Source organism: Lontra canadensis, unplaced genomic scaffold (assembly GCF_010015895.1).
Source record: "Lontra canadensis isolate GAN:19392208 unplaced genomic scaffold, GSC_riverotter_1.0 scaffold36, whole genome shotgun sequence".
In the NCBI taxonomy this organism is placed as follows: Eukaryota; Metazoa; Chordata; class Mammalia; order Carnivora; family Mustelidae; genus Lontra; species Lontra canadensis.
In genome coordinates, this window is record NW_022631030.1 from 3437871 (window position 1) to 3452803 (window position 14933).

At 45.8% G+C, this 14933-nt stretch overlaps 2 protein-coding genes across 3 annotated transcripts; one reads left to right on the forward strand and one right to left on the reverse strand.

Moving 5' to 3' along the window:
* Positions 1-357: 357 nt before the first annotated feature.
* CD3D (CD3d molecule) lies at positions 358-4306 on the reverse strand. Its single transcript, XM_032868624.1, has 5 exons — positions 4092-4306; positions 1632-1844; positions 1064-1195; positions 723-766; positions 358-503 (listed from the first exon to the last, which is right to left on the reverse strand). Exons 1-5 carry the CDS (start codon positions 4144-4146, stop codon positions 438-440), a joined length of 510 nt encoding a protein of 169 aa, XP_032724515.1. The 5' UTR covers positions 4147-4306; the 3' UTR covers positions 358-437.
* A 1296-nt stretch (positions 4307-5602) lies between these two features.
* On the forward strand, positions 5603-14154 carry CD3G (CD3g molecule). 2 transcript variants are annotated; one of them, XM_032868621.1, is made up of 7 exons: positions 5603-5720; positions 10739-10762; positions 11228-11449; positions 12048-12179; positions 12815-12858; positions 13253-13336; positions 13975-14154. In XM_032868621.1, exons 1-6 carry the CDS (start codon positions 5666-5668, stop codon positions 13316-13318), a joined length of 543 nt encoding a protein of 180 aa, XP_032724512.1. In that variant the 5' UTR covers positions 5603-5665; the 3' UTR covers positions 13319-13336; positions 13975-14154. The 2 variants fall into 2 exon arrangements, with proteins under 2 accessions (XP_032724512.1, XP_032724513.1); XM_032868622.1 differs by having other exon boundaries at positions 13253-13332.
* The last annotated feature ends 779 nt before the right edge of the window (positions 14155-14933 follow it).

Here is a 14933-nt window from a genome sequence, read left to right on the forward strand (position 1 = left end):
ATGTTTCCACCTCCTCTGCTCATGAAGTCATGGAAACTTTAGTGCGGCTGGGTCTGTAAACATCGCCTTCAACTGTGGTGAGGAAACCAAAGCCTTTCAGGGGTTGTAATAGGGGCTGGAGGCAACAAGTAGCTGAGAGAGTGTGGTAGAGCCGACCCCGCCCCCAGGAAGCCCAACAGGCCAGAAACACCAGTGGGCCAGAATGGGGTGGGAGACAGCCCATCACACTGTCCATCTGGGGCGGAGGAATGGAAGCAACGAAGGAAGGACACAGGTGGGCAGGGAGGGCAAGGGTCCAGCCAAGGCAAGACAACTCTCATGCCTTGTCCGAGAGCCTCGAAAAGTCCAGGCACCTGCTGAGTGAGAGAAGACATCTTTATTGGCTGAGTAAGGGAAGAAGGTACAGTCGATACTCCCATAAGCCACTGGTGTCAGGTTCACTTCTTCCGAGGCCAGTTTTCACCAAGATGACTATACTGAGCATCATTCCGATCCCGAAGGGGCTAGGAGGTGAGAAGGGGAATCAGTGAGGCAGGGTCAGTTTCTCCCAGGGAAGACCCCAGTAGGCCCCAGAGATGAGAGCTCATGCCTGAGTTTTCCAGCCCTGCCATTGATGAGTTCCCTGCTAGAACCCTTCATCCGTACACAGAACACCTAGCAACAGCCTCTTCATCCCTTCCCATGCCCCTCCCATTCATGTCTCTTTCCCCCCCACAGCTCACCTGATAGAGCTGGTCATTTTCCAACAGAACTTGAGTGTCAGCAGCTAGAAGAAACAGGGGAAAAGAGTCATCAAGGGCCTAGGAGGAGGGGACAGTGAGATCCCATGAACACAACAAGAGGACAGCAGCTGGTGGTACCCTCAGAAGTCTACATGGGCCATATGGGCACAAGTCTTCCAATAACCAGAGCTAGGAATCCTTAGAGATTGCAAGAGTGACTCCAGGAGGAGACACAACCCACTGCCAGCTCCATTCTTTGCAGGTCCGCACTCACACCCACATCCACAACATATGTGTGCACGCGTGCACACATGAACGCACACTCTGTCCCTTCCACTTACCCTTAGAGAACCTTCCAGTCTCATGTCCAGAAAAGCAATAGACTCCCAAAGCAAGGAGAAGAGTGGCGATTAGGTCAGTGATGACAATGCCAGCCAGGGTGCCTGAGTCCAGCTCCACACAGTTCTGACACACTGCAGGGGGGACGGAGATGAGAGGAGAACTGGAGAGCCTTCAAGACCAGGGAACCATCTCTGCCTCGTAGGGCAACCCCGGGACCTCACACCAGGACCCAAACTTCAGTAAGATCCCTGGAGAAAGGCCTGCTGATACCCTTGCTACATCCACCTCCGCCCTTCATCCCAAGGAATCCCTGAAAAGGAGCCAAGAAGCAGTACCAGCTTTGTAAGAATGCAAACAAGGCTGCAGGGCCAAACCGCTCTCCCAACCCAGCCTCTACTGCTTAAGTCCCAAGGCCCCTGCTATTTTTTTTTTCCATTAGTTAAGCTCCAAAGTCTGGCTCATACCATTACAAGAGGGACCCCCACTTTGTTTAGAGAACAGGTTGGTCCAGCATGGTCCTTTCTGGCTACAAGCTTCTCATATCCAGAGGGTCCAGAAGGCACATACTTCGAAAATATACTTGCGTAAAAGGTGTTTTGTGGTCTTGTTCATCTGTCTCCTTGCACATATACATTCCTCGTGGGTCCAGGTTGCGTTTTCCCAAGTTCCACATTTTACCATGTTGTAATGGTAATGTTCCCTCCAACCATGTGATGTTGGTGTTACAAGTCAGGAACACCATGTCCTCAAGTTCTTCCACGGTTATCTTGGAGGGGCTCCCTACGAGGAAAACAACAGCAACCCAAAACCCAACCATGACTGCAGCCAGCTGTTTGGTCTGCAGCAGATGCCTTATTCTGCTGAGTTTGTACTTAAAAAGGACCACTTTCTAAGTCTAGGACAATTTATGGTTTCTAGTGTGAGAGACAGAAGTCACAAGAAAAAGGCTTTGGGAGGCTCCCCATGAACTACAGGGGCCAGGAAGGATGCAAGGATTCAGTCCCAGCAGAGGACAGACCCTGATGGACATGGAGCCAAAGAGGAAATCATGGAGCCAACTGGATCTAAGAACCTTCCTGGAAAGGAGTTCAGACCACTGATTAGAAGTAGAAGGGGAGGGGCCCCTGGGTGGCTCAGTGGGTTAAGCCTCTGCCTTCGGCTCAGGTCGTGATCCCGGGGTCCTGGGATCCTGGGATCAAGCCCTCCATCGGGTTTTCTGCTTGGCTGAAAGCCTGCTTCCCCTTCTCTCTCTGCCTGCCTCTCTGCCTACTTGTAATCTCTTTCTGTGTTAAATAAATAAATAAAATCTTAAAAAAAAAAAGAAGTAGAAGGGGAGTATAGATTGCTGAAATATTCAAGAAATATGGAAATGCAGAAGACTGTTCCTTGGCTGGAGATGTCCACATTTGTTTTCCAACAAAACTTTTTTTTTAAGATTTTATTTATTTATTTGAGAGAGAGAAAGAGATCAGGAGCAGGGGGAAAGTGAGAGGGGGAGGGGTGGATGGAGAAGCAGCCTTCCTGCTGAGCAGGGAGCCCAAGGAGGGGTTCAACAAGGGGCTGGATGAAGGGTTCAATCTCTTGACCCTGAGATCGTGACCTGAGCCGAAGGCAGACGCTGAACTAAGCTACGTACGTGCCCCTCCAACAAAGCTTCTAATTCTACATCCCAGCCATCTATAACCCTCCCACTTCAGCTTCTCATCCTCTTCCCTCCCACTTTGCCCCTGCCCCCATAGCTACCAAGAGAAATGGACTCTCATCACTAACGTCTTTCTTAGGACTAGTGATGGTTGGGGTAGGAGAGAAGCTGGTATGGATTACCATCCCAGTGATCCAGAAGGAGAGCCTGGGCAAATCCCATGTAAAGATTTTTAGTTGTTCTACCCTTGCTTATGGGTAAGGAGGTAGAAAAAATTGTTTTATCAAATTCATTCTTGGTGTGTCACACAAGTCAAGGCTTATAGGGAGTTTGAGGGCTGGAGGTATGCACAGGGCCTTTCTAGATCCACTGAACTGTTTTGACTGAGAACACCTCCACAACCCACAGAGGCATGAGAATCTGTATCTCCAATCCCAGGGAAAAGTGGAGTCCAGATTTTCCCTGAATTCATATTCCATTACCAACTTGAATACAAAACATCTTCTGGAAAATCCCCCAAAGAGCTGTTTCTTGTGCGTCTCACGCAGGCCAAGGTTATATCACATCTTATAATCATGCCTTCCATGAGGATCTGTTTCCATTGGAAATCCTGGATGTCCCAAAGCATTCGTCCCAGGTGCCTGAGATTGAGGGGGTTTCTGGGACAAGACACTACCGGTTTTAAAACCAGGTGAGGGGGGCGCCTGGGTGGCTCAGTGGGTTAAAGCCTCTGCCTTCGGCTCAGGTCATGGTCCCAGGGTCCTGGGATCGAGCCCCCCGCATAGGGCTCTCTGCTCAGCAGGGAGCCTGCTTTCTCCTCTCTTTCTCTGCCTGCCTCTCTGCCTACCTGTGATCTCTATCTGTCAAATAAATAAATAAAATCTTAAAAAAAAAAAAATTTAAAACCAGGTGAACCAAGATGAGTTGATCATCTTACGACCCCAGATCTGCCCTCCTTCCTTCTCCACCTAAACTCAACTTTCTGTTAAAGCATCCCCCTGAGTACAGGGTCATGGCTCCTGATGGTGACAAATGATGGCCAAATCACTAAAAGTACTAGATCCTAGAGCCTCTCTGTCCTAGAAGAAATAGTGTTCCCTTATCAGCCCTAGGCTCAGGCCCCTGCAGACTGCACATTTCCTGCAGATCTCTGGCTCTTAGAGAGGCATTCAAGGCCAACATACACGCCCAGCTAGACTCAAAGCCAAGAGCCTGTTTCCCAACCCAAACTCTGTACTACATTCCAACCCTACTCTCCTCGACAACTCTTCTTGGTAAAGTGAAGCTAGCACTGAGAAGGACTTTTACGTGGAGCCCAGTCCAGGTGCAAATGTTCCTCTCTCGTCCCTTCTCCAAGATGTCCTCATCACCTAGAGAAGCCTTACCTTGGGAGAGAAGGACAGCCAGTATCAGGCCAGCCAGAAACCTACAGTGTTCCATTTTCCAGCAGATTTCCTTCAGTAGGTAGACCCAGGTCACAGAACTATCCGCCAGGGTGAAAGACACCCTCCTCCAACTGACTCATGGGTATCCGGAAAAAGTAAAGGAGTGGGGGAGGAACCAGAAGACGCCTATCTGTCTGCTCTCTGCCGGTGATCAGAGGAGACTGTCAGGGCAGGGGCAGACTGGGGGTGGGGTAGAAAGGAAGCAGGTGCAAATGGTTCTTTCTCCGAGCACTGAGCTTGGGGGTGAGGTGGAAGAGAGAGCAGAGAATGTGGAAAATGTTGTCTAGACCTCTAGGAAGTAAAAGAAGGTTTAGGATGTTCTTTCCCAAGTCACTGATGTAAAACAGTAATTTCAGAGTTTTTGTCAACAGTGTAACTACATTTACTCACCCCCTGAAAACTGCCAGCTCTCAAAACCCTTGAGAAATACTGTGAGCCCCATCCCATAAGCCATACCAGCAAGGTTCCTCCCATTTCTGGTCTTTCTTGGGACTCCGCCCGCCCAAGGTCCTCTTTGGACAGCCTGGGACACCAGACTAAGTAGCTTTTAAACTGGACGTTTGAATCCCAGCTCCAATACTGCCTACCCACTGGGCCTGGGCCAGTCATGGAATTTTTCAGAGCCTAATTCTCTCCATATGCCAATAAGGATTCAGACAAAAAGTTTGCATGGTACATGAGATACCATATTTGCTCAATAAGAGACAGTTATTAAATATGATTGACTCACCAGGAGACAAGTGGGCTTTTCTCTCCTGTGGCCTATGGGGATCCAAACTCTCTACACTGCTGGAGTCGGACTGTAATTTACCCGAGGGCAGAGATAGCACATGTCTTGCTCCCTTCTGTATCTCTATCACCTGGCTTGTGCCTGGCACATAATGAGAGGTTCTATAGATTTTTGTTGACTCACTGATGGACCCACTGAGGGAGCCGGGGGCCTAAGATCCTGGAAACTCAGTTCAGGCTCTGGTGCCTGGAAATATATGGCTTGTCTTGTTCCAATTGTCCTACCTATTCTCATCCAGGCAGGCCCCTTTTTGATGATCTTGTCTCCAAAGAGCAGTGAAAAATGCCTGAATAAGGGCTTGAGCACGTGAGGTTTCTCACTTAAATTCATGAGTTTCTAGCAACCAACTGACATCCTAGCAACAAGCGGTAGCAGAGATGTTTACCCCTCTCATGAAGAAAGGGGCCCATCTCCTACCCAGAACCCAAGGGGTTTTTCTGTGCAAGCTGTCTCTGAGATGGAGAAGCAGTCCTCTCTCCCTTTCCCTCCCACGTCCTCCCATTCTCTACTCCTTCACAGAAAGCAAGATACATATGCACCTGCAGACCTCCTGAGGCCCCTCTCTGCCCACGTTTGAAGTAGAGGGTGGTGGTTCTGGATTCGAGCCTTCTCTCAGGGGCCCCAGGCTGAGCGGTACTGGGCGGAGCCAGACAAGCTTCTCTACAGGCTGGCGGGCTGCTGGGAGTTGCTTCGTGCTTCTTTGAGGGGAAAGACAGAGACTGACATGGAGCCGGGGAAGCATCTGGCTGGCCTCATCTTGGCTGTCACTCTTCTTCAAGGTACGGGGTTCTGGTAGTCTGGAGAAAGGCTCAGGGGAAGAGATCATTACCGGGAAAGAAAGGGTATTGGTTTCTCTAACCTCAAGGCTACCTCAGATGTCACACTAGAATTCTGAGAAAGAAGGGCAAAATGAAGCCTCTTATTGTTCTCTACTAGAGAGAAGCAGTGTCCAGTGGGAGAGATGGGGTCCTTGTCTCTTAAGAAATGAAAATAGCAGATTTTACTGGCTAGAGGGAAGACCCGGATGCCACCATCTTAGGTTGAATGTAGCCCAAAAGGGCACAGGCTGGGGACCTGAAAAGAAAAAGTGTGTGTTCCTTAACTCAGAGCTGGAATTAGGGGGAGACCTATAAAGCACTCACCCAGTTGGTCATAGGGCCAACAGGTCAACAAATAGGAGTGAGATCCTATTACATGATAGGCTAGGAGGATATAAGGAAGGATAAGAACCTTCTGCCCTAGTGAGCTTATAGTCTAATTGGAGAGAGAAGCTTCAGTGTCACTAGACTAAGTGTAAGGTACAATATAGGATGCCTGGATGAATATTCTGTTGGGCATAAACAATGGGAAGTGGATGACCTGGGTTGATGCCTGGAATCTGGACTAGAGATGGTTCTCCACATGCTGAGGAAAACACAAAAGTTGCTGAAATCATACAAGGACTACGTGAGATGTGAGGAAGAGGGCCTGAGGATGGAACCGAGGGGATATTAACCTTTAAAGGGTAGTTAGAGGGGCGCCTGGGTGGCTCAGTGGGTTAAGCCTCTGCCTCGGCTCAGGTCATGATCTCAGATTCCTGGGATCGAGCCCCACATCAGGCTCTCTGCTCAGCAGGGAGACTGCTTCTCCCCTGCTCTCTCTGCCTGTCTCTCTGCCTACCTGTGATCTCTGTCTGTCAAATAAATAAATAAAATCTTTTTTAAAAATAAATAAATAAATAAATAAATAAATAAATAAAGGGTAGTTAGAGAAAAACATCTCACAAAAGAGATAAGAGGATGATCAAAGAGCTGGAATAATCAGATGATGCAATACCAAGGGAGCAGAGAACTTCCAAAAGGAAAGAATCACCAATAATGAAATATTATAGAGACTTCCTGCTGACAGAAGAATATATTTAAAAGTTTAAGTCTGTGGGATTTAACAAAATAAAGGCCACGATTGATTTATAACCCTTTCACTGGAGTAGTATACGAGGAAACCGAATGGAAGTGTATAGAAGATGAGGACGGTGATAAAGTACCAAGTGTGGACTGTCTTTAAAGATGTTTGGATGAGGGGCACCTGGGTGGCTCAGTGGGTTAAGCCGCTGCCTTCAGCTCAGGTCATGATCTCAAGGTCCTGGGATCGAGTCCCGCATCGGGCTCTCTGCTCAGCCGGGAGCCTGCTTCCCTCTCTCTCTCTGCCTGCCTCTCCGTCTACTTGTGATTTCTCTCTGTCAAATAAATAAATAAAATCTTAAAAAAAAGAGACGTTTGGATGAGAAGAGAGTTTGAGTGGTAAATAGAAAAGGACATAGGATCTAAGATGAAATATTTTTGAGTGTGAGAGAAATGTGAGCCCATTTCTAGGCTAAAGGAAAACACAGAGAGTAGAGCAAGTTCCTGGAGTTGATGTTGAAAGGATGGAGTCGAGAGTGGGGTCAAGGACGCAGAGGAGAAGGCAAGAGAGAGGAAGTGCAAATGGCTTTGGCCATAGGTAGGTGTGTAGTTGGGAGGGAAGCTGGAGAAGGTCATTATGACATCTACGTTCTCAATGACCTAAGTGGCAGATGATGCCACTTGCTAAAACTGAGCTTGTTGTTCCTGAGCGGGGGACTCAAGGAGAACAGTGAGAGTTTAGAATGATTTCTGCAGGAAATGGGAGAAGAGCCACTGAAGACCACACGTGGAGGGGCAGGGCTGAAAGCCTGTGTAAAGCAGCTAGATATAGCAGAAAGAGCAGTGGAAACCTGAACTCTGGGTCCAGAGCAGCCACCAGTGAGCTGTGTGAACTTGGATGATCCCTCCTTCCTATGGGCTCTGTCCTCTTACCAGTCAGCCTAGGAAATTTGGCTACATGAGCACTCAAATCCTAAAAAGAAAGAAGACTCACAGAAGCAAAATTAAAGGATGTTAGCAATCAGTTGGACCCTCTCTCCTATAGAATCTGAGTTAGAACAAGGGGTCCCTTTGTCCCTCCCATGGTGATCAGGTGGTCAAGGAGGGCCACTGGTGAGAAATCTGCTTAACTGTTTGCCTTGCCTTTTTTTTTTTAATTCACTCATTCATCCATTCATGCACTCATTCAACAAATATAAAGCTACCATGTTCCAAACTCTGTTAAGTACAATTAATAACCATTTCAGTCTTGCAAGAAGTTCTAAAACAGCTGACTCCTTCCAACTGTTTCCATACTTTTTTTTCCCTTCATACTTTGATTCATGCTTCATCTGTCCCCACCATACACTCCACCTCTAGACACACTACCTCTCTGTTCTTTTCCAACCTGTGTCTTTGCTCAGCTCCTCCTTCTCCCCAGGATGCCTTTTTCTGTCCAGCAAACTCCCAATCATTCAAGTTCCAACCAAATGTCACTTTCTCTGTTAAGTTTTCCCTGTCCCTGACTCTTGGGCAAAATCAATAGCTTCTAGCCCCTTTCAAATGCATTCGCATGAATACTAAAGATAATTTTTATATTCTATTATGTTAATTACATCGGTGTTTATTTTTCCTGCTTCACTGTAAACTCTTTGGAGGCAACAAGTTAGTTCTTTGTATCGCCATTCCTGTCTTTCACACAGCTAATCACGTCAGGTACGTCAGCATATGTGGTAAATGTTTGCATTCAATCCAATTGAACTGAATTCTGGTGCTACTTCTTTGTAGTACAACAATGAACGCAACTCCACTACTCTTGAGTTTTGAGACAGATTTGAAGGCTATTGAATAGCTACTCCCCACCCCAGGACGTCCAGGGTTTCTACAAAAAAAATGGATTACCAAGGCTGAGGATTTTAGACATACTCAAAGAGCCTTTAGTTCATGTAAACCCACTTTTGATGGAGTTTTAGCTGCTAAAAAAAAAGCAGAGCATTCCAGACCATGCATGCAATACTTTGATGTATGTTGCTGTATAGTTCTGATGCTAACCATCCAGAATTAACATCAGACCCCACAGGTCAAGGGCACTGTGCCCAACAAGACTGCCCTCCCTTTGAATTCCAGGCACAAGTTCAGGGGTTCCTATACCACCTAAACTTCTGACAAACTGGGTACAAACCTGGAGGGTTCCCAGATTTGACAACTGGTTACAACAACTCACAAAACTCAAGAAAGCACATATTTACTATTACAGCTCAAGTTTTTAAAAATGGATTTATTTGGGATGCCTGGGTGGCTCAGTTGGTTAGGTGGCTGCCTTCGGCTCGGGTCATGGTCCCAGCGTCCTGGGATTGAGTCCCACATCGGGCTCCTTGCTCAGCAGGGGGCCTGCTTCTCCCTCTGCCTCTGCTGCCACTCTGCCTGCCTGTGCTCTCTCTCTCTCTCTCTGACAAATAAATAAATAAAATCTTAAAAAAATAGATTTATTTATTTACTTACTTACTTACTTGTTTGAGAGAGAGCATGAGCAGAGTGAGGGGCAGAAGGAGAGGCAGGCTCCCCACTGAGCAGGGAACCCCAACCTGGGGCTCAGTCCCAGAACTCCGGGACCACGACGTGAGCTGAAGGCAGATGCTTAATGACTGAGCTACCAAGGTGCCCCTTTACTATTACAGTTTAATTATAAAAAATAAAATTAGCATTTTTCCAAATGAAGAGATGCGTAAGGTCTGTGAAGGCCCTGAACACAGAGTTCCTGTGCCCTCTCCCTGTGGAATCAGAATATATCACCCTCCTAGTACATTGACACATTCACCAACAAGGAAGCTCCACTGAGAATTTTATTTCCCTTGACTTTGGGGGGTTTTTTTAGAGAAAGAGGGAGCAGTGGGAGAATAGATGGAGAGGTTGGGAATCTCAAGCAGGCTCTGTGCCCAGCACAAAGTCCAACACGGGACTTGATCTCACCACCCAGATATCATGACCTGACCTGAAACCAAGAGTCAGATGTTCAACCAACAGAGCCACACATGGGCCCCTCCACTGAGTTTTTGTTTTTGTTTTAAGATTTTATTTTGTTATTTTTCAGAGAAAGAGAACAAGCAGGGGAGAGGCAGGCAGAGGGAAAAGGAGAAGCAGGCTCCCCACTGAGCAGGGAGCCCAATGTGGGGCTCAATCCCAGGATCCCGGGATCTTGACTGGATCCAAAAGCAGACACTTAACCAAATGAGCCATACAGGTGCCCCTCCACTGAGTTTTTACTGGAGTTTCACGAGATACGTATAATTGATTGAATTGTTGACCACGTGACTGAATTCAGTCTCCAGCTCCTTCCTCAGCCAAGGCTCAGATTCCAGATTACACAGGTCTTGACCAGCCCCATCCTGAGTCATCTCATAACACAAATTCATGTATGGTCCAAAAGACCACCAAGGGGCACCTGAGTGGCTCAGTCGGTTGAGCGTCCAACTCTTGATTTTGGCTCAGATCATGATCACAGGGTTGTGGGATCAAGCTCCGAGTGGAGCTCCATGCTCAGCAGGGAGTCTGCTTCTCTCTCTCTCCCTCTCCCCTCCCCCTACCATATGCTCTCTCATGTTTTCTCGCAAATAAATAAATAAATAAATCTTTAAAAATAAATAAATAAATAAGCCCACCAAGAATAACACAGACACTCCTATCACTCATGAAATTCCAAGGGTTTAGAAACTCCTTCCCAGGAATCCATGACAAAGACCAGACAAATTCTTTATTATACAATACCTTGAATTCAGTTTGGTGATTTAGGCTACAACCCAGGGAGGTAAGTATAGATACTGCCCACTCTTACATTAGGATATCTATCTTGGCCTTGAATGACCAAGGAAATGATTACCTCAGGGCATCTGGACAATTCTATACCCAGCTAATCCTCTGTCTCTCTTCTGTCTCTATAGGTACTACAGCCGAGAAGAAACAAGGTAGTGTGAATGGCTTCTTTCTATCCTCAAAGTCTGAGGAAATTCATGGAAATATGGTTCCTACACTAGTAGTCCTATAGGACTGAGTGACAGAAGGGATGGGATGATGGGTAATAATGGCAGTCAACCAAACGACTGGCCAGTCATGATCTTTCTGGGCAGCTTTCCTGAAGCCAAGCAATTAGCTCTCTAATTCTTGGAGTAGAAACAGGACCCCAGCAGCTAGGCACTGTTCAAAGTGGGACCCATGAACCAACACCACGGGCATCAAGTTAGAAATGCTCCATTTCAGCTCTTTCCCAGAACTACTAAGCAGAATCTGAAATTCTCACTAGGTTGCCCATGTGAACCATGTGCACATCAAAGTTTGAGAAGAGCCGCTACAATGGTCTTGTCCTGATACCTCGAGGCAGGGAAAATTTCAGAGGAACGATCCTTAACAGACGATGACTTTTCCCTTTTCAGAAGTTCCTGTGGTAAAACTGGATGACAATCGAGAAGATGGTTCGGTACTTCTGATTTGTGTCTCAAAAGACACAAAGATCACATGGTTTAAAGATGGGAAACAAGAAAATTCCTCGACTAATACTAAGCTGAATCTGGGAAGCAGTATCAAGGACCCTCAAGGGATATATCAGTGTAAAGGATCAGAGGGCTTTTCAGAACCACTCCAAGTATATTACAGAAGTATGTAATCCCCTTTGGTTTGTTTGTTATCTAATTAAGCAGTACTCGCTAATCTGGTGGGCTTCCTATCCCTGGTGAGTGTGGGGATAGACACTAACCAGTTCTCATTCTCTCAATCTCAGCTTGCCTCTTTTTGAATATAACAAGACAGTTCCCTCATCTTCTTAGAAAAGCATACCTGGTCCTGTAAAGCCTGGTTTAATTCTGGATAGGCAGCCATGGATTGGAGCCGTCATCCATTCATATAAACTGAGTTGGGGTAGTTCAGGGAGACAGAGGAGATTACAAGGTGAGCAGCAATGAAATGTAGAAGGCAGATGACCACAGAGAAGGGGATCTGATCTTCCTTCTATTTCACATATTTCCTGATGGTCAGACTTTATAGGTTTCCCCAGAATGCCTGGGGGGTGGGGGGATATCAGGAAGTGTTGCATGTTTAGTCCCAGGATCTTCCCAGGCAATTCCCCTAACATACCTTGCACAGAGAGAGGAGTCTGCTACCCTAGGTGGAGGCATTAGCACGTGTAGGCAAGAGAAAAAGATTCAGGAGAACCACTTTCACACCCTGAAGGCGCCTTGTCCCTCCCTTTCCCCATAGTGTGTCAGAACTGCATTGACCTGAACGCAGGCACTGTATCCAGCTTTGTCTTCGCTGAAATCGTCAGCATTTTCTTCCTTGCTGTCGGGGTTTACTTCATTGCTGGACAGGATGGAGTTCGCCAGTCCAGAGGTAAAAAAAGAATGTTCCTCAGTGAGAAATGAGACCACCGGGGACCCTCAGTTTCCTTCCTACCAAAGTAGACCCAATAGAAGAGATGAGGTGGGCACGTGTTGACATCTAGCCCATCTGGGTGAAAAGGACCCTGTTGTGTTCACAGCATATTTACCTGTCTCAAGAACCACCTCCCTCTGATTTTCCTCCAATTCCTCTGAATTTAAAAAAAAAAAAAACAACTCTTTAATTGAACTAAGACCTACAGAAAGAAACATGCATGAATGGCAGGCATACAGCTAAACAAGCAAACACACCCATGAATCCAAGACCCAGTTCAAGAAAGAGAGTATTACCCACACCCTAGATGTCCCCCTTGTGGTCAATTCCAGCTTCTACCCATCCCCCAAAACCAGTATTATCCCGACTTGTAACAACATTGATTAATTTTGCCTGTTTTCATTCCTTATGTCAAGGCACTCATACAAAAGTACTCCTGTGTGTGTGCTTCTGTTAGTCAAAAAACATGCCTGTGAAATCTTTCCACCTTGTTGTAGTTCACTCACCCTTATTACTATTTAGTACTCCAGTGTGTGAATATAACCCAATTTCTTAGCCTACCTTGTGTTTTTTTGTTTGTTTGTTTTTTGTAGCTTCAGACAAGCAGACTCTGTTGTCCAATGACCAGCTTTACCAGGTAAGGGAGGGGGGAATGAATAATTACTATAATTGATAGTACAATTTGGGGGTGGGGGACAAGTTATTCAGAGGAGACCATACAGATAAGGAATTGCTTAGGGCATAAAGGTTGATTACATAGTCACACTTTGGGTAGAATGGATGAAATGAAGAGAAAGGTTGAGAGAGACTAAGGTCTGGATCCAGTGAGAAAAAGTTGAAGAAACAGGGAGAGGGACACACAAAGAAACTGTATACAGAGAGCCTCCAACCTCCTTGCCCTCTTTCCATCCCCAGGACCGTGAAGCACCCACTCCAAAGCCTTGCACACGAAAAGCATTCAATAAATGTGCATCAAATTAATTCACAGATGAGGAGGGAAAATGAGTTTATGACTGTGCTGTTCTTTTTAGCCCCTCAGGGATCGGGAAAATGACCAATATGGCCACCTTCAAGGAAAGCAATTGAGGAAAAATTGAACTCAGGACTCAAAGTAGGTATGTCCTTCTACACCAGTTCTAAGAAATTACCTTTTCTGGGGCGCCTGGGTGGCTCAGTAGGGTAAGTGTCTGATTCTTGATTTTAGCTTGGGTCATGATCTCAGGGTTGTGATATTGAGCCCTGCACTGGGCTCTGTGCTCAGCGCAGAACCTGCTTAAGATTCTCTCTTTCTCTCCCTCTCCCTCTCCCTCTCCCTCTGTCCCTCTCCCCCAGCGCCTGCTCTCTCTTAAAAAACAAAACCTTTCTTTTACCTGCCTTCCCATCTGTTGCCAAGCCTATCTCCTTTTTCCAAGAAGCTATAAGCTTAGGGGAGGGTAGGTGACTGATAGTTCTTTGTCGTGAGGGGACTATCCTGTTCATTGTAGGGTTGTCAGCAGCATCCCTGACCTCTCTCCACCAGATGCCAGTAGTACCCCCAGATGTAACAACCAAAAATATCTCCAGATATTTCAAGTGTCTCCCCCAGGGCAAAATCAGCATTCATTACAAACCCCTGACCTCTATTAACCTCTCGATCAACCAATCAAGCAATCAGGAGTTCTGATTCAATCAATCAAGTTTCAATCAAGAAAACAGGACCCAAGCATTATTTGGTTTTCTGAACCAATCCCAGTTTTTCTTTTTTTCAATCCAGGTGTTCTCCATGCTGGATAGATCCCAGAAACATGGCATTACACTTTGGAACACTCCTAGCGGAGAGACTTTCAGCCCTAATTCTAGACTCAAGTTTCCCAAAGGTGACAAATGGAGAAGAAAGTCCATCAGAGCAAATATGGATTTTTCTCAAAATAAAACAAAAAGGAAAGTAAAAATATGTATAGTGTTGCATGAGCGCCACCTATTGGGAGGTAATTTTCCTGTAAAAGAAAATTGCAAAGGTCCCATAACCCCCTCTATTTGAATATCACTTTTTAAACTTCTAATTTTTATTTATTTTCTGTATGTCATAATTTACATCGTTCAAATATGCAATGAAAGGTCTCCCTCCACCTCCATCCCCAGCCATTCAGTTGTCCTTTCCAGAGACAAACAATATACTAGTTTCTTATGTATCTTTATAGGGTAAATATATAGGTATTTAAATCAGAGGTATTCTAGGCATACATGAGCAAACTCTCTTTTTTTTCATAAGCACTCTTAAGTACACATTACTCTTCCCTTCCCTATTTTTCACACAAATGGTGTCATACTATACATCTTGCACTTTTCACCTAATAAACCTTAAGATTATTTCATATCAGTAAGTAAAGCAGTCTTTTTTAAATGCAACCACATGACATAGACTCGCTATGATTTATTTAATCACCCCCCCATGGATAGACAAAATATTGCTGCCAATATTTTGCTCTTGCAATGCTGCAATGACCAACGTTGTATAAGTGTCATTTTAAAAATAATTTTATAGGGGGTGCCTGGGTGGCTCAGTTGGTTAAACGACCTGGGATCGCATCCAGCATTGGGCTCCCTGCTCAGCGGGAAGTCTGCTTCTTCCTCTGACCCCTTCCCCTCTCATGCTTTCTCTCTCTCAAATAAATAAATAAAATCTTTTAAAAAAATAAAAAATAAATAAAATAAATAAAAATAAAGGGCACC